Source organism: Eubalaena glacialis, chromosome 19 (genome assembly GCF_028564815.1).
Source record: "Eubalaena glacialis isolate mEubGla1 chromosome 19, mEubGla1.1.hap2.+ XY, whole genome shotgun sequence".
In the NCBI taxonomy this organism is placed as follows: domain Eukaryota; kingdom Metazoa; phylum Chordata; class Mammalia; order Artiodactyla; family Balaenidae; genus Eubalaena; species Eubalaena glacialis.
The window spans coordinates 50,777,618-50,795,547 of record NC_083734.1 but is presented as its reverse complement, the minus strand read 5'-3'; the positions used below and the strand labels follow the sequence as shown (position 1 = coordinate 50,795,547).

General features: G+C 51.8%; 1 protein-coding gene across 1 annotated transcript in view; it reads left to right on the top strand.

Annotated features, from left to right (window-relative positions):
- Nucleotides 1-17,930, top strand: part of TBCD (tubulin folding cofactor D) — a 174,657-nt gene that overhangs the window by 29,182 nt on the left and 127,545 nt on the right. Inside the window, exons 7-8 of the mRNA XM_061175155.1 lie at nt 150-282; nt 16,428-16,473. Coding sequence (XP_061031138.1) covers nt 150-282; nt 16,428-16,473 — 179 coding nt within the window. The remainder of the gene's footprint in view (nt 1-149; nt 283-16,427; nt 16,474-17,930) is intronic.

The window sequence follows — 17,930 nt, the reverse complement described above, 5'->3', positions numbered from 1 at the left end:
TGTGAGACCCCAGAGAGGTGGTGGTGGGAATTGCCACCTGAGAGCCAGGGTCTTAGGTTGGAGAGTGGCAGTGGGCCAGGAAAGGGTGAGCTCTTGGCAGCTGGGGCCTCGGTCGAGCTGTCACCTACCTGTCTGTTCCCTTTTGGCAGGTTTGTCACGCGGCCCGACGTTAAGCAGAAGAAGATGGCGAGTTTCCTGGACTGGAGCCTATGCACTTTGGCCTCCTCCTCCTTCCAGACCATCGAGGGGGTCATCGCCATGGACGGGATGCTGCAGGCCCTGGTAAACACTGTCCCGGTGGTGCGGGGCGGTCAGCGGTCAGCTTGTGGGGCTGTCAGAACCCTGGGGACAAGCCCTGTTTACCTTGGTTTCGTGGGGAAGTGGTTGGAACACAGGAGGAGATGTTGAACTCCGACAGGACAGTGAACACGGTTTCTTTTCTCTGCTGCTTTGCACTGGGCCCTGTGACTGAGGGCTGGCCCTGCATTGTTAGCGATGGGCTTTCTGCTCTGGGGAAGGGGGTGGACTGGTGGCCCTGCGCATCGCCGCCAGGGGGCACCGATGCCTGCAGAGCTGGAGCCAGCAGGCAGGCAGGGGCGTGTCCTCCTCGAGCTTCCTGCTGCTCGGCTGTGTTACAGAGAAAAATGATTGGAGCCAGCTTGAAGGAAATAAGGCAGGTGATTTGAAATTTGGTCTTGTTCAGATACTCAGGGTATTTGTAACCACTGTACTGAGCGCAGACCTGGCCCCTGGCCTGAGAGCTCCCACCGTTTCCTGGCTGCCTGCTTTGCTTGTCTGGTGGTGCCTTTTCTAGGAGGAAAGATCAATTGAGTTTAAATTCTGCGGGGGAGGGGAGGCTGCCACACTTGATGCTCTGGGATCAGGGCTCCCCTCCCTGGACCTTGTGGTCCTTGCTCTTTCATTGCAGTGGGTGTGATTTCGTCCTTGCCCTTGTCTCTGAAGCTGGAGAGCCCAGGGCCCACTTTGAGGAGAGCAGGGCATTTGGACTATGTTTAAATGGTGGCGTTTGGGCCGTGACTTGGCGTGATGTCGTATTCTTGGGTGTCATCCCATCTCCTTTCCTTGGCTGTTGCAGGTTCTGACGGGGTGTAGGAGGCGTGAGGGCCTGGGGGAAGTGGGGCTGTTGGTGTGATGTCCTGGGGCGGAGGGACAGGAAGTGGGAGGATCGGAGAGGATGAGGGGTCTCGGGATCTCAGTCCTCCGCCCTGCCTGCCCTGCACCTAGAATGCTCTCTCATCTGTGTCTTTTCATTTATGATGCCATTGTCTTCAGGAAGGATTGTCATTTACATGATGAGGGTATCTCAAGACGTTTTAAAAAGAAACCTGGAAAAATAAAACATGTTCCTGTAGTCTGATGAGGTGATCTGTTTATTCATGTGTCCTTTCATTCTGTAAATAAATGTGATATGTTATACTTACAATGGCTTTTAAAAAGTTGAGATGTAATTCACATAATTCACCTTTTTAAAGTATATAAGTTCAGTGATTATTTTGTATATGCACAGGGTACAACCATCACCACTTGTCTAATTCCAGAACACTCTCATCACCCCTAAAGGAAACCCCACACGCATTAGCAGTCCCTCCCTGTTCCTCCCCTGCCATCCCCCAGCCCCTGGCAACCAGTGATCTACTTTCTGTCTCTCTGGGTTTGCTTATTCTGGACATTTCATACAAGTGGAATCGTGTGCAATGTGACCTTTTGAGTCTGGCTTCTTTCCTTTAGCATCATGTGTTCACGGTTCCTCCACATTGCAGCCTGTGTCAGTGCTTTGTTCCTTCTAACGGTCAATACTCCGCTGTATGGGAATTCTTCGTTACTCTGAATAATCCTGATCTGAAATTTTGTGTATAAGTTTTTGTTGGAGCGTATATTTTCAATTTCCTTGCTACAATAGTAGCAACAGGTTTTTGGTTTTTTTTTAAGTTTAACAATAATTTATTTAAAATTTATTTATTTATTTTCGGCTGCTTTGGGTCTTCATTGCTGCACGCGGGCTTTCTCTAGTTGCAGCTAGCAGGGGCTACTCCTCGCTGCGGTACGCGGGCTTCTCATTGCGGTGGCTTCTCTTGTTGCGGAGCACGGGCTCTAGGCGCACGGGCCTCAGCAGCTGCAGCACGCGGGCTCAGCAGTTGTGGCTCACGGGCTCTAGAACGCAGGCTCAGAAGCTGTGGCGCACAGGCTTAGTTGCTCCATGGCATGTGGGATCCTCCTGGTCCAGGGCTCGAACCCGTGTCCCTTGCATTGGCAGGCGGATTCTCAACCACTGCGCCACCAGGGAAGCCCCAGTTTAACAATAATTTAAATATTTTTTCTGTGTTTCTGAGGTTTTTTAAAAATTTGTTATGGCTTGCACACCTGTAATATTGATGGAACACAGGTATCAGCCTGTGCCTGCAGGTGGCTCTTGTTCCAGCTGCATGTGTGGGGAGGTGCTTAAGGAGGACTTTATTGCTATGATGGGGGTCAGTGCTGGAGGTGGCTGGCCAGGAATGGTGCTGAGTGTTGACAAGAGGGGAGGGGGTGGTCCTGGTCACCAGGACATCGCTGCAGGGGTCCTGGGCGGGCGGGGGAGGGAGGTAGTGCAGGGCATCCAGCCCTGGTGAAGGATGGGTGGATGCAGCTGAGATGGTTTATTTGAAAGTTTGAGTGTAAGTGGATTCTTAGTTTTTTGCATGAGTCACATTGAGAAGTCTTAGGTCACAGAGAAACAAGGGTCTGACGAACACGGCCAAGCCTGTCAGTCCACTTGGTCTTGCAGGGTAGACCCGCCCAGACGCTGGTGCTGCTTCCTGACTCACTTTTGTCCTGCTTTAGACCTCCTTCCCCCAGTCTGGAATCTGTGTCCTTGACAGGCTCCTGGGTTCTCCTGCCAGGCCCCCCTGGCCTGGAAGCTGCCTCTCCAGAGGCCATTGCTGCATTCAGGTCAGGGTAGCTGAGCCGCAGGTGCCTCCACCATGGGGCTGGAGCCGGCAGTGACCACCCCTGGGGCCTGCAGCTGGCAAGGCCTGTGTAACCCCTGCCTGGGCTGCCAGCGGCGGGCCTGTGCGTCAGGCCACCAGCGAGAGTCCTGGGGGGCGCCAGTGCTTTTTTGGCTTGAGAAGGTCGTGGGGCCACTTTTCTGCCCAGTTCTGCCGTGGTTGGGCCCACGGGTCCTTTTTTTTTTTCTTTTTTAACGTTTTTGATCCTTTTACTGCTTGTCACTAGGTTGTTCCCAAGTTCTTTTTTTTTTTTTAATTAATTTATTTTAATTTATTTTATTTTTGGCTATGTTGGGTTTTCATTGCTGTGTGTGGGCTTTAGTTGCGGCGAGCGGGGGCTACTTTTCATTGCGGTGTGAGGACTTCTCACTGCGGTGGCTTCTCTTGTTGCAGAGCACGGACTCTAGGCGCCCGGGCTTCAGTAGTTGTGGCTCGCGGGCTCTAGAGTGCAGGCTCAGTAGTTGTGGCGCACAGGCTTAGTTGCTCTGCGGCATGTGGGATCTTCCCGGACCAGGGCTTGAACCTGTGTCCCCTGCATTGGCAGGAGGATTCTTAACCACTGCGCCACCAGGGAAACCCTGTTCCCAAGTTCCGTTCCTTCTTCCCCGAGTGGGGCACAGGCATTGGCAAGCCCGCTGCTGCCCTCCTGCTGGCCCCTTCACTGGCTATGAGTGGGGAAGTGCTTTTTATTGGGACGTCTCCCCGTTTGACACTCAGGAGGAGAGAAGGCCTCCGTTTTCTCTTCCTCCTGAGGAATAAAATGATTTTCCCAAAGGCTTAGCAAAGTCGAACCCTGTGTCCCTGCCCGCTTGTCGGCCCAGAGGAGGAAGCCCTGCGGGGCCGAGGCCCTTTGGCAGCCGCACCCCGGAGCTGTCGGGGAGATGCGCCCTCAGTGAGGGTATCACCTGGTGTAAGAGCCCTGCCAGGGGAGGGGAGGCCTGGCCCTCCCACAGCTCCCAGGGCAGGCACATCCTTCTGGAGCCTTCAGAAGCCCAGTGCTTCCTCTGGAAAACCCAGGGTCTTTCTGGAATCATGCACGTTCTTTCCTTTCCTTTTTTTGAAGGAGAAATTTGGTTTAATTGCTGCTACTGCCGCCCGGGCAGGAGGAAACAGTGTTGGTGCTGAACTCTCCCGGGCGGGAGCGGTTTCGCCATGAGCTTGTCAGACCTGAACGGGGAGGCTGGGTGTCCGCTGTGCATGATGAAACCTGCAGGTGTGCTGCGCTTCAGGATTGCATCTGCCTCCTTCGATGCACTTGGCTTCGTTCTATCCACCTGCTCATTAGTGTGGGTTAGGCGAAACAGGTGGACTCGTAACAAGTACCATCGAAACTGGCGCTTGATTTTTATTTCCCTTGAAGCCTCTTCCTCTTGCAGGGATGATTTTTAACCCTCTGGCAGGGAAATAAGTGTTTGGCAACTTCACTTCATTGGAAGGCCTCTTTACTGTAGATCTTTGAAACACCCTTTGGTTTAGTCCCTCTTTAAGCATTAGGATTAATGGAAATCTAGGAAATTCAAGGAAGGGAAACACAATATTAAACATTGAGGCTGGTGGTCCTTTGAACTTGCTGCGCTCTGCTCACACTGGCAGGCATGCCGTCTCCGCTCTGGCTCCTCAGATTGGAGACTGACAGACAGGTGGCTCTGTGTGCTTCCTAAGGGCGGGCAGCGGATGGGGGCGCGCCATTCTGTTTGCCAGCTGCTGGGATTGTCCCCCCTTCACAGTGAGGGTTCTTCTATCCGTTCTGTCACTGTCACAAGTACACCCTGTTAAAGGGTAAAGCAGTCACAAACAAGATTAAAGACGCGGGAAGTGAAGACGGCAGATGCCCACAGTCCCACAGCCTGAGCCCCTTGTGGGGAGGGCGGGGGCCCTGGTTTGGCATGTGGTTTAAGGACGTGGAGGAGCCTCGTGTCCAGGTCAGGGTGGCTGTGGAGCAGGTGGCCCGCACCCTCGGACGGGCAGGCCGCACCCCAGATGCACGCCCCAGACTCCAGACGTGGTTGGCTCTGCCCTCCAGGGAGGAGCGGGTCCTACAGCAGCACCTGAGATCCCAGCGGGGGCAGCCCCTCTCCATGCCCCCGTCTGTGGAAGGGAAGCAGCAGGCCTCTGGCCTCAGAGCGTGGCGTGAGCTCATCTTTGAACCTGAAGAGAAGGCACTTGCTTACCCAGAACATTTCTCATGTGGCTTTGATTCCTGTTCTTTCAGGAGTCTTTGGAAACGGCACCCTGTGGTTTCATTAAAGTTGTTTGGCCAGAGGACAAATTAACCAAACTGGGCTTCTTAGTCATAGCACTTGCCTGGGGCAGGGTGTCCGGTGGAGGAAAACGTGGTAGAACCTTTTGAATGTGACCATTTTCAGGGTGTGCATGTTTATGTAATGTTCATGTGCTCCTGTAGGATTCAGGTGAAATAAGGCATCTTCAGTTTCCTTGTGGGTCTAAGATGTGGAGCAGCCAACTCTGAGGCTGCTTTAATCTCACGTGACTCTGTTTTATGCGTGGCGGGCTGCCCAGTGCACGGGTCTTGTTAGAACACGCATGGTGTGAGGCTTGTCTCCGTTCACCGGCGGCCTGGTTTGTACACCTGCTGTGTGAGGGGGTGACGTGTCCTGCTGGACAGGTGTGTGCTTGCAGGCAGCCAGCCTGGGCCCACGCTTGCATGGGAAGGGGCTTGGCCATCGCAGTGCTTTTGCCTCTTGGATGAGAGACAAACACAGAGCGCTGTGCTCTGTGTGACAAATGCAGACTGCTTGGCCACTGTCCCTCCACCCTGGTGCCCCACCTCGTAACCCCCACTTACCTGGCTGCCTGGCCACCCTCACCTTCCCTCCAGCGCAGGGGTCCCTCAGGCTCTGTCTGTGCCCGATTCTCCACTGATCTTAGTCCTTGGTTTCTGTCCTTGGTCCCAGAGCCCTGGTTCTGTGCACCTGTTGTGCTTCAGGCTCCGCAGGTCAAGGTAGCGTCTTGTGCTGTGACTTTTCCCTCCTCCCGCCTGAGTTCCGAGTGAGACCCAGCCGCAGAGGAGGATGCTGGCCAGCGCTGTCTGTGCTCTCACAGGCTGAGTCCAGGGCCGAGCCCCAAGGTGGGGAGGTGGCCTGAGGCGTCTCCACGGCTCTGCCCTCCTTTACTGGTCCGGTGCTCGCCGGGCTGTGCTGGCGGCTTCCCTGGCCCATCCTCCACCCCGTCCAGGGTCCTCTCGGCCATCTGCCTGCTGCTGCCTTCCCTCCATTCAGGGGCTGGCCCAGTCTGGAGGGTCCCTCTGGGCAGTGACACCGCCTCTGGGTGTTCTGGGTCCCATGCTCCTTTCTGCTGCCCAGGTCGCCTGCCCTGTCAAAGCCCCTCAGTGGGCTCAGCTCTGCCCATCTGGTCCAAGGCGAGCCTCTTCCTCCCTTTCCTCCTTGTGTCTCCTCTTGTCTCACTTCCGCACAGAGCCCCCTCCTCCCCCCGGTCTTGGCACCAGAGCACGACCCCTGCCACTTCCTGCGCCCGAGCCAGCTCTTCTTGGGACATTCCCCTGTGTGTCACAGCCTCCTCCTCTGACCTCTGCTCTGGGAACTGCAGGCTTTAGGTTGATCGTTTCTAAGTTTCTGTGGCAGGAATTGTGCCTTTTGCATCCTTTACACGTCACTTTGTTAGGCAAATAGGAGATGTATGATCAGTGTTTTTGGTACTTGTGAATCGACTGAGAATCGATTTTTATCTGAAGAATCATTAGCACTGAGTAAGTGGTCCTAACCAGGCATGTTCGGGAGGGACTGGCGTCGGCTGGTCTGGCTCTCCCTCCAAGATTGTTCCTGCGGGTCTTTGCCATCCTCAGGCTTGCTCTTCCCATAGTGGAGGTTGAGGTGTGGCAGCATCTTTGCTGCTCTTCAGACTGATTCTGACCCTTTTAAGGGAAGAGCTTTTAGCTTTTTTTGCTTCATGGTGTTTGAAATTCCTGTATTAGGGGCGGTAGAAAGCCTGCTTGTGCCTGTACCTTTGTGTGGTTGCTCATGGTTTGTAGAGTCTGACCACGCTCTCTTGGGGTGGGTGGGCTGGACGAGGGCCACCCCGAGCGGCCTCCCAGTCGTCTGCCCCCTGCCCTGGAAAGCTGGGCCCCTCCGAGTAGTCGGACCACAGGCAGCCCAAACGCTAGGGTCTAGGAGGGGTCATTTAAACGGGAACATCTTAATGCAGCTTGTTATTAGGATCCTGACTTCCGCGGGGGCTGTTTAGAACATTTGAGGAAGCTGGGTAGATAATGAGGTGGTGGAATACGTTGTTATGAGCAGATTGACCTCTGAAAACAGGAGGTCACAGTCGTCACGTGTCCTCTGGGCTCTTGGGCATCGTGCAGCCTCATCTTCCAGACAGGACGCAGGAAGCTGCAGTCAGGGCCTGGGGCAGGCCGGGCTGCCTCCCCTCCTGTGAAGGTGTGTGTTCATGATTGGGATTTCACTGTTAGGTTAGGAAAAGATTTAACATATAATGGGAAGATAAAACTAATGTGATTATTTTGATCATTTAAACATTTCTCTTTGAAGTTAATTTTTATTTACATATTTGTGTACTTAAAATCCTTTATAGTTTACTTGATATAAATGTATTTTATCAGAATTGTATTTATTCATTCTGGGTCCTAGCTGATAATAATCAGCTGTTTATCCTAGCCATTGAAAACTCAATTTCAACAACTAAAATTTTTCCACATTTGGAAGCTTTTTGTTTTCCCCTTAATGTATGCAGTCCTGAGGAAGTAAACCAGGCACCTCTCGAGAGAACAGATGTCTTGCTTCTTCTTGGGGTGGCAGGTGCCTCTGGTTGGGCTGGCTTGCCCCCTCCCCTCCCTCAGGCCTGGTCCTGAGCACAGTCTGGTGGGCACGGCCTTCAGGCCAGTTGTCCTGTATTGCTTAGTGCTCCCCCGTACAGTTTCAGGTTACTGTCATTTCTTGGGGTGGTGGTGGCCCTCCCCCTCCCTTTTATTTTTGCAAGCCAGTAGTCGTGTGTGTGTGTGTGTGTGTGTGTGTGTGTGTGTGTCAGGGTGGGCGGGGTGGAGGGTGGTGCAGGTGGTGGGGTTCTTCTCCTCTGACCTGCAGGGAAGGGGGGCCTGGAGCGTGAGTTAAGAGAATTCGTCTGTACAGCGCCCTTGGGTATTACTCAGAGGGCGCCACGCTGTTGGGCTTTGTTGCCTTCCATGGAAGGTTTGGTCCTGGCTCGGCTCTGTGGCTCCAGCAAGGACCATCAGTCAAGCTCTGGAGTGGCGTCCAGCCTGAAACTGTTGTGTCAGTGCTGATGGTCCTTTCTGTTTACGTTTTGTCCCCTTTGTGTGTGCACATCCAGGAACAGCTGTGATACTGGGGCGTGGTCCCCTCTGTTGCCCTGGGACAGGACTCAGGAGCACAGAACGGGGGAGCTTGCCCTGCCTGAGCCCCATCCTGTCTGCTGGTCGGTGTGTTTGTGATGTCACGTCTTTCTGAGGGACTGGGAGTGGGGCCGTCATGCAGCGAGGTGCCCCGCAGTGCCAGTGCTCATCAGCTCGCAGGGTAATTCTTGGGTGCTAGTAAGTGGCACCCCTGAGCCGTGTGGTGTGGGCCCCTTTCTCCCAGGGCCTAGGGTGGAGCTGCTTTTCTTGCCCTTGACTCAGTGGTGCCTTCAGGGGCCTCAGACCAGCATCTCCTGCTTGGCAGCCGGGCGGACTTGCTCGCAACAGCCTATAGCCTGTGATTTACGGCTGGAGAACATGCCCTGGGGAGGGAAGCTGGTTGCACGATGCAGAAGAGCTGGCTTGGGTGGGTAGTGATTGGAAGGTGTGGTGGTTTAGAGTGATTACTGAGAAATGCATTTGTTTGCACTTTGTGCTGTGCTGGTTTTTAGAACAACAGGAACAGACCTGGCGGTCATCTCTCCTCAGATGGGCGTGCTGTATGGTCTCGTCTCTCTGTGGTGTGATGGCTTGTATGGAGTGTGTGCTTCCAGCTGGTGGTTTTCAGTTGGCTCATGTTTTATGCTTCCATGAAAAATGGGGTACACTCCCCATTTAGTGACTTGGCTGATGGATCCTCCTGACCATCTGAAGATCAGAGCATTTCTGTCGGCCGCTTCCTCCCGTTGCTGAGGGTCACTGTTCTCTGCACATGCCGGGTTGGACCGTGTGCTCTCAGGAGGGAAGGGCAGTGAAGATGGCCCTACTTTACGTGGAAAAATAGACCAAGAAACAAAATCAAAGCCCTGGCCCTCTGTGATTTTTGTTGCTTTTCATCCCCTTAGCCCTTCTGAGTCTGTTCACGGGAGAGTCCGTAACTCCTGTGACCTTTGCCTTTGTGCGTACAGAGCACCCCCGCCCCTGGGAAATCCTGTGGGCTTCAAGGTCAGGAAAAGTGTAGGGATAAAAAGAACTCACCTTGAATCCATAAAAGATGGGGTATTGGGTCCCCTTTGGTCCAGACAGTGGCCTGCAGCCTGGCCTCGGGGCTGGTCCCCTCTGTGGGGGTGGGAACCATGGGGGCCTGTCACCATCTGCCCATGCCCAGTGGCGGGCTGTGTCAGTGACAGTTGTCCTGGGAAGTCTTCACTACTTGTTCTTTTCTCTTACTTAGACTTTGTAAGGAATTTGGCAAATGAAAGATGTTCATGTGTGAGAGCATTTGGGGCCTTTCCTCGTATTTTAAATTCTTATTATTTATTAGTGAATGAGACGCAAAGAGCGTTTAAGTGGTCACCAGGTGCTGTCAGTTCTGTTTCCTGCCGTTGCCTGTCCAGCCTGCCTCCCCCTGCAGACCATCTGCCCTGGTCTAGGCGCCCCCTTCAGCTTCCCGGACGTTGAGAGTGGCCTCCCCGTGTGTCCCGCACACTGCTGCCAGGGTGGTGCCTGCAGGGTGAGATTTCAGTCCCTCACACGGATCCTAAAGAGGAAGTTGTGTCTGTCATGGACAAGCCACCCCCTAAGCCTGTGGCTTCGCACAGCAGCTGTTGTGTGTGGATTCTGTGGGTCCTGACAGGCCAGGGCATGGGCCGGCGGGGGGGCTTGTCTCTGCCCCTTGCTGCCAAGGGCCTTGCCTGAGAAGCCCGCACCGTGTGGGTGACTAGAAGGGTTAGGCTCAGCTGGGCCTGTGGACTGTGGCTCCTGCGTGGCGCCTCTGCACGTGGCTGCTGGGTTTCCAGGGGCAGCGTCCCAGGCAGAGGGTCCTGGGCTTGGCAGTCACAGTGTTGCTTCCACCTGGCTCTGCTGGTTGAAGCAGCTGGAAGACCCCTGGCCCCAGGGAGGGAGGCATTGACCCCAGAGACCCCGGCTATGGAGGGGAGGAGGTCAGAGAACTTACCACATAGGGTGACCGTATGATTTTTATCCACACTGTGTATTTGAGAGTAAAAGGAGGCTCTGCTCTATTCATAACAAAGCTGCCAGGAGTGAGGGGGGTGAACTGGCCAAGGTGCCCGTCTGACCCGATGCTCCAGTAGAACAGTGTACCCGCGGCCCGCCTGCATGGGGTGCCCATCGGTAGACCTTTTCCCTGCGCTGAGAGCTGCTGAAGGGAAGCTTCTTGGTGAGGTTTGTTTTTGAGCCCCCCCCCCCCCCCCCGGCACTGTTAGGCATCTCATCGCACGTTGTGTGGACCCCATCACTCCACTGGTCTGCAGACTGTAAGTGGGTATTTTGGTGCTTTTGGCTCCCTCCCGGATTCCAAGTCCTCGCATGGAAGGAACCAGGTGTTTCTGCTCAGGAGTAATTGTTCTGAAAATGGATGACTTATGTCTAAAGTATATTAAATTGGATGCATTTGAATTTACATGGAGTAAGTTAACTTTAAATTTTGTAAATGAAACCTAGGGAAGAGTTCTTAAAATAGTTTTCGGACAAACGAAAGGAATATGTCTGTATTTACCAGGTAGGAGACAATTCTGATCTCATTGGTTAATATAATGCGTTTTATGTTCATTTGCATTTTATTCTCTGAGTGGCTCAGCGAACTGGTACCGTCACTGCCGCATGTCGTTTACTGAGGAAACAGATTAAGAGAGGGCGCCTTCCTGCCCCATCACACAGGTGGTCAGGGGTCTGGATGCTTCTCTGTGCGACATTCGTGGAGAATCCTCAGCACATTCAATGGGTAGAGTAGGAGGAGCTCCTTCTTCTTTGAAAAATCATTTTTATTCTACACTTGAAGAGATTAAGCAGTCCAGAGGCTTGGTGATGAAAACACATCAGCCCTTGTCCGCTCTTGTCAGCACAGCCCCTTCTCCCGGAGACAGCCCGCTTTGTGCTGAGGGTGATTGCTACCGCTTCCTCCTGCACGATGTGCTCCAGCCCATCTGCTGGCTTGCTGATGCCCCTCCTGCCATCTCCCAGCTTTGTTGACAATGTCACTGTTTTTAGGTGCTCTGGACCTGTTTCCTCTGCCATCCCCTCTCCACAGGGTCTCCTGATCCCACCCCTCTTTGTAAGAGGATGTCATGGTGCTTTTCCTCCCCTGCTGCCTGCCTCGCTCGTTGCTTCTTCTCAGCCAGTGCCTGTGTGCATTCACTTGTACATGATACGAGTTGGCAGCACTTCCCTTCCGTTCTGTATCCTTCTTTAAGTCTTGGGCTTAGAATTATTGGTTTGTAACTTTTACAGTCAATAACATTCATGACAGGGGTTCGTTTTCTGCTCTGCAGTCCCAGGGTCCTTATGAAGGAGCGTTGTGCCTGGTATTAATGTCAGATGGAGTCTACTTTCTAACATTCCCGTTGATCAGAATCCTGTCTTATTTTTGTTTCTTTCATATGTGGACCACAACTTGTACAGTTTTGATTTTCTTGTAGTTTGCTTATCTTTTTCTTTTCTTCACTAGCCCTTAATATAGTCTACTTCTAATTTATTTTGTTGATTGCTTAGACCTCCTTCCACCCTTCTGGAAGATTCTGCTCTGTGTTTTTGCTGACTCTGTGGAGCCCCTCTGGGTCATCTGGGACAAGCTGGATCCTCCTCTTGTAGCCCCACTTCTAGTGTGGAGCACCTTCTCACCACTCCATCGAAAATTTGTTGCGATTTCTTGCTATTTATTTAGGGGAAAGCGTTCAGTCTTTTACCATTAAGTATGATACCAGCTGTGGGTTTTCATAGATGCTCTTTATCACATTGAGGAAGTTCCCTTCTATTTGTAGTTGATGGGGAGCTTTTATCATGAATGGGTGTTGGATTTTGTCAGGTGCTTTTTTCGCTTTTACTGAGCTGATTGTATGTTTTTGTTCTCTATTCTGCTAATACGATGTATTATATAAATCAATTTTTGAATGTTAAACCAGCCTTGCATTCCTTGCAAATGGGGAATAAATCCCATTTGGTCATGGAGTAAAATCCATTTAATATGTTCCTGGATTCATTTTGCTAGTATTTTGTTAAGGATTAAAAAAAAAATTATTTTATTTAATTAATTAATTTATTTTATTTGGTTGCTTCAGGCCTTAGTTGCGGCTCGCCGGCTCCTTAGTTGTGGCATGCAAACTCTTAGTTGCAGCATGCATGTGGGATCTAGTTCCCTGACCAGGGATCGAACCCGGGCCCCCTGCATTGGGAGTGTGGAGTCTTAACCACTGCGCCACCAGGGAAGTCCTAAGGATTTTTATATGTTTGTTCATGAGGGATGTTGATCTGCGGTTTTCTTGTGATGTCTGTGGCTTTTGTATCAGGCGAGGACCGGGAACTGTTCCTCCTCTGTTTTCTTGAAGTTTATGTAGGATGTATTTTTTCCTTAAATGTTTGCTAGAATTCATTAGTGAAGCCATGTGGGCCTGGGGTTTTCTTTATGGAAAGACTCTAAAGTACTAATTTAAATTTCTTTACATGATCCAAGTCTATTCAGATTTTCTATTTCTTAAGTCATTTTTGCTTATTTGGAATTTGTCTTGGAATTTGTCCACTTCCTTTGGGTTGTCTAATTTGTTTTTTTTAAAAATAAATAAATATATATTTATTTATTTTTGGCTGCGTTGGGTCTCGTTGCTGCGCGCGGGCTTTCTCTAGTTGCGGCAAGCAGGGACTACTCTTCGTTGCGGTGTGCGGGCTTCTCATTGCGGTGGCTTCTCTTGTTGTGGAGCGTGGGCTCTAGGGCGCACGGGCTTCAGTAGTTGTGGCATGAGGGCTCAGTAGTTGCGGCTTGTGGGCTCTAGAGGGCAGGCTCAGTAGTTGTGGCACACGGGCTTAGTTGCTCTGCGGCATGTGGGATCTTCCCGGACCAGGGCTCAAACCCGTGTCCCCTGCAGGCAGATTCTTAACCACTGCGCCACTAGGGAAGTCTCGTCTAATTTGTTGTTGTAAAGTTGTTTATAAAATTCCTTTGTTATCCTTTTAGTTTCTGTAGGCTCTTTTGTGAAGTCCTTGAATCCCTGACTTTATTTTTATGTATACATGTTGTGTGTGTGTGCACATGTGCACACATGTGTGTATATTAAAATAAAATATACAACCACACACTTGTGCTGTTGAACTGTTTTAAATTAAATCACTCCACTGCCTGTAAATACTTCAGTGTGTACTCTACATAATCAGCATACCATTTTGAGGACTTCTTTTTAAAACAAAAGAAAGTTTTGTTGTTTCCCACATGATAGTAATTCTGATTGTAGTATCCACTGGAAGAGAACACAGAGTGGGTACTTTGAGTTCAGTGATGCTTAACTGTGCATTCATGTCTGTTAATCTGGCTGTGTCTGCCCGCCATGCAGCTGGGTGTGGCAAGGCCTCCCCTCTTGCCGCCCGGACTCAGCGCGGAGCTTGGGGTGGGCAGGGTTCAGAAAGGACAGCAGTGATTCTGGTGTTTCAGCAGCTGAGACGGTAAGTCTTCCTGGTGGTATTTTCTACCAGAGAGCTGTTGGCGTACTAGAGTGAGCTTCACAGTTTTAGAAAATTTGGCAAAATTTATGTTAGTTATTTTTATACCAAGACATTTATTTGTGTTTTTAAGCGTATAATTACTATAACTTTGAAAGTTGATTGAGACCTGAGTGGTTTTTATAACTTGTGTGCTTGTCGTGTTGTCAGCTGTTTCCTCGTGGCACGGGTTGTCTTTGTGTGCAGTGGCACTGGCCGTGTGGATGGCTTTGTGCCCTGAGAACAGAGGGGAGGTGGTATGTGTCTGCAGGGCACGCTGGCGCTGTGACCTGGGCTTGGCCAGCCCTGAGACGCCCCCTCAGCCCTGCAGGCTGGGCCTCCTGCTTGGAGGAGGAGCTGGACCCTCGGTGAAGCCCCATCCTCGGCCAGGTTCTCTGTCCTGGTTTGTATGTGAGGCAGTTTGGAGCTGAGACCGTTGCATCCAGGTTGTTTATGTGAACCCCCTGACATTTAGTTTTTTTAAAGTTAGAGATATCTAACCACAGTGGTCTGTTCTGTAAGCTTTACTGCTGGGGTCTTGACTGTCTGAGTCCTGTATGAAGGCCTGGCCTGGCTCCTGGGGGAGGCCGCGGCGGAGCTGGAGGGATGCGAGGCAGATGAGGGACGGCAGTGGGCTGCATGGTGCGGCCCGCCCTTTCCTTACTCCTGGTCCCAGACCAGCTCCACGGCCACCAGCTTGGGTGTCTGTCCTTCTGAGCCAGTCCACTGGTCCTGTTGTGGCAGTCGGGGCAGGAGGCTGATGGCCAGCGTAGATGGGGTTGCTCTCGTGGCCTCTGCTGCAGGAGGAGGGTGGCGGGCGTTGTGCCCAGGGCTGTGGGTGGCTCACCCTGGGGCTCGCACGTCCTGCTCAGACTCATCCGGCTGCAGGATGGTTTCCTCCTTCCTATCCACCGAGCCACCTCCCTGACTCCTTTAAAAGTTCACCAGGGGGCTTCCCTGGTGGCTCAGTGGTTAAGAATCCGCCTGCCAATGCAGGGGACATGCGTTCGATCTCTGGTCCGGGAAGATCCCACGTGCCGCGGAGCAGCTAAGCCCATGAGCCACAACTACTGAGCCTGCGCTCTAGAGCCCACGAGCCACAACTACTGAGCCCACATGCCACAACAACAGAGCCTGCGTGCCTAGAGCCCGTGCTCCGCAACGAGAAGCCACCGCAATGAGAAGCCTGCGCATCTCAATGAAGAGTAGCCCCCACTCGCCGCAACCAGAGAAAGCCCGTGCGCAGCAACGAAGACCCAGTGCAGCCAAAAATAAAATTTAAAAAAAAAGTTCACCAGGAAGAAGCTAGGGGATGCAGGTGACTTTTCCCCTCATCATAAACCCAGATTGTAAAGACAAAGATTTCAAGTGTTTTGGGAGTGGTTTACCAGTCATGAAATGGGGATATTTCAGATGTGGCCCGTGGATGTCTGGGGGTCCTTCTCCATTTGTAACGTGGGTCACGGGAAGGTGTGGGGGAATGAAATGCCCTGAACTTCCTAATCTGATGGCTGGCTCATGGTTTTGGGGTTGAGTTGTTGGGGGGAGAAGAAGGGCAGAAATCACGAAGGAAAGCATGACTCCTGCCGAGGGGCTTTCGCAGCAGAGGGCCAGAGCAGGGCTGGCGAGGTGAGGCCTTTGTCACGTGTGCTGGGAGAGGTGGTGGAACCATGGGCCACTGGCTGGGAGGTTCCACGGTGCTTTGAGTGTTGGGATGTCCTGAGCCTGTGGGTCTGAGCCCTGTGGCCTGTTCTCCTGTGAGCCTGCCTCAGAGTGTCCAGGGCCCCCGGGTGGTTGGTCTCCACGTGAAACACCATTGACTAAGTGTCTGGGATGGTGTTCACCCTCTTTACCTCGGCTGAGAAGCTCCTTCACCAGCAGGACCTGGTGTTGGGGGACGAGGTCCAGTGCAGTCGGGCCCACGTACCTTCAGACGGTCTAAGACAGAAGCGATCTCACCTTGCCAGTTAAATAGTATTCTTGAAGGAGAAGAAGTTCCTTAGCTGTTTTCTTAGAGTTGCTCAGCTTTAGGGTTCTTCGTTGAAGGGCTTGGATACCCAAGTCTTGCAGAGTTGAAAGTGGAGGGGAAAATTTCAGGTTGAGGACTCCGGGTTTTTGAGGTTTTGACAGCCTGCCGGCCCCACGTGTGTGAGAAGCAGGAGGGGCCCTTTCTCCTTTGTCGGCTCAGAACGAGGATGAGTACGTGGGTGCCTTACCTTTGTGTGGGATAATTCGACCTGTAACTCTTATCCTTTGGTACCTTCAGTTACACGCTGGTCATGGAAACCCGGTACGATTCTTTACTCTCCTTACAGGCCAGCACCCTTAACTTCAACGCGGGTGTGTGTCAGTGAGCCCGGCCTCACCGCTGCATCTCTGGTTTACGTTGCCCCTTTGGAAGATTTCCTCTCCAGTCTCTTGTAATTCCTTTCTTTGTCATGTACAGAAACTGTTCTCTTGTTATTTCCTGGCGAGTGTCTAGAATAAAAATCCTGGAAGATGCAATGAATTGTTTTGATAATTTATGTTTTAAATTTGTAAATGTATTTGCAAATTCTAATAGAATTTTTTGTTTTCTTTTTTTTAAGGCACAAATATTTAAGCATGGAAAACGTGAAGACTGTTTACCCTACGGTAAGGTTTATTTGTAAGTGAGGGTGTGTTTGTGACATGAGTTTGCCTGAATTATGATCAAATGTGTCTCCTTAACAGTTTATTCACAGGCACAAAAATCTGTGACTTGCTGTATTTGGATACTATCATAGTTCTTTTTTATTTTTTTCGGTCTTCTTTGTGTGTGTGTGTGTGTGTGTGTGTGTGTGTGTGTGTGTGTGTGTTAATAATCTGACTGTTAGGCCTCAGGCCTCTTAGGGAGGAGGTCTGGGTTCCTGATGCCCTGACTGCCTGGTCTTGATCCTGCGGGCCTTGGGATGTAGATGAAGCCCTGAGGTTTCTGGCTCGCTTCCTGGGGGCCCAACTGCATTCTTCCCAGCACCATGGCTACATCGTTTGCCCTTTTTGCCTCATTCTCTTAATTTTAGATTGAACCTCAACTTATGAAAATCAATATAGTGATTTTCGCTGCAGGAAGGCTTACTCCCTGGAACAAGAGAAATTTCTTAGTCTATGTTTTAGAAGATTTATGAATCAGATTTAGGTAGTAGAGTCTATTTCTTGAAGTTTTCATCATGGAACATTTCATACACATACAGGAAGACTGACTGGTATAGTGATCTGTCATATTTCTATCACAAGCTTCAGGTTTTTAATTCATGGGCACTCCTGTTTCATCCATGCTCCCCCTCACCCACCACCTAGACACCCTATCATTCCACTGGCATCTGTTGCCTGTTTTTGGAAACATAACCTTGATGTCATTGTCACACCTGAGAACATGAGCAGTCGCCATTCAGCATCGTCACACGTTGTCCTCGACGGACCCGCACACACACATCCCAGGTCCATCTTGAGTTACTGTCAGTTATACCCACGCTGGTCACTGTGCGCCGTTTGGGTCTTTTGGGAAGTTACCCAGATGCCATTTCAACTTGTCTTGAACGCCCCTCCTTGTCTCACACGAAACATGGTCCTGTGTGCTCTCCTGGCCTCCGCTTCCCCCGACGCCCTCCTCATTGCCTCAAATAGCCTTGACAGCAGGGGGGCCTGATCACACAGTTTCCCTGCTTGTAGAGACCCCTCCCCGTTCTTGCAGCCTCATGCTCAAGCCTGTCTGCATGGTCCTCGTGGCCTGCAGCGTGTGCTCCACCCGCCAGGCACGTGCCCGCTCTCCCTGCCCAGGATGCTGTTGCCTCCCTGGGTTCCTCTACGTTCCATCTCCAGATCCGTGGTTCACAGTGAGAGGGTTGGGCAGGTCCGACTCCAGCTGCACTTAGTAAATGACATGGGGTGAAGGGGTCTTTATGAAGCAGAGCTCAAGGGGTCCAGCGTAGATGTAGGCCTTCACACTGACTGGGGTCGGGGGGCCTGTGGAAGTGTCTGGTTTCGGTGTCGTGCGTGTCAGGTGGGGTTGGTGGGTTTGGGAGATGACACAAACCCTTCCCACCAAACTGAGCGGGACGTGCTGTGTTCAC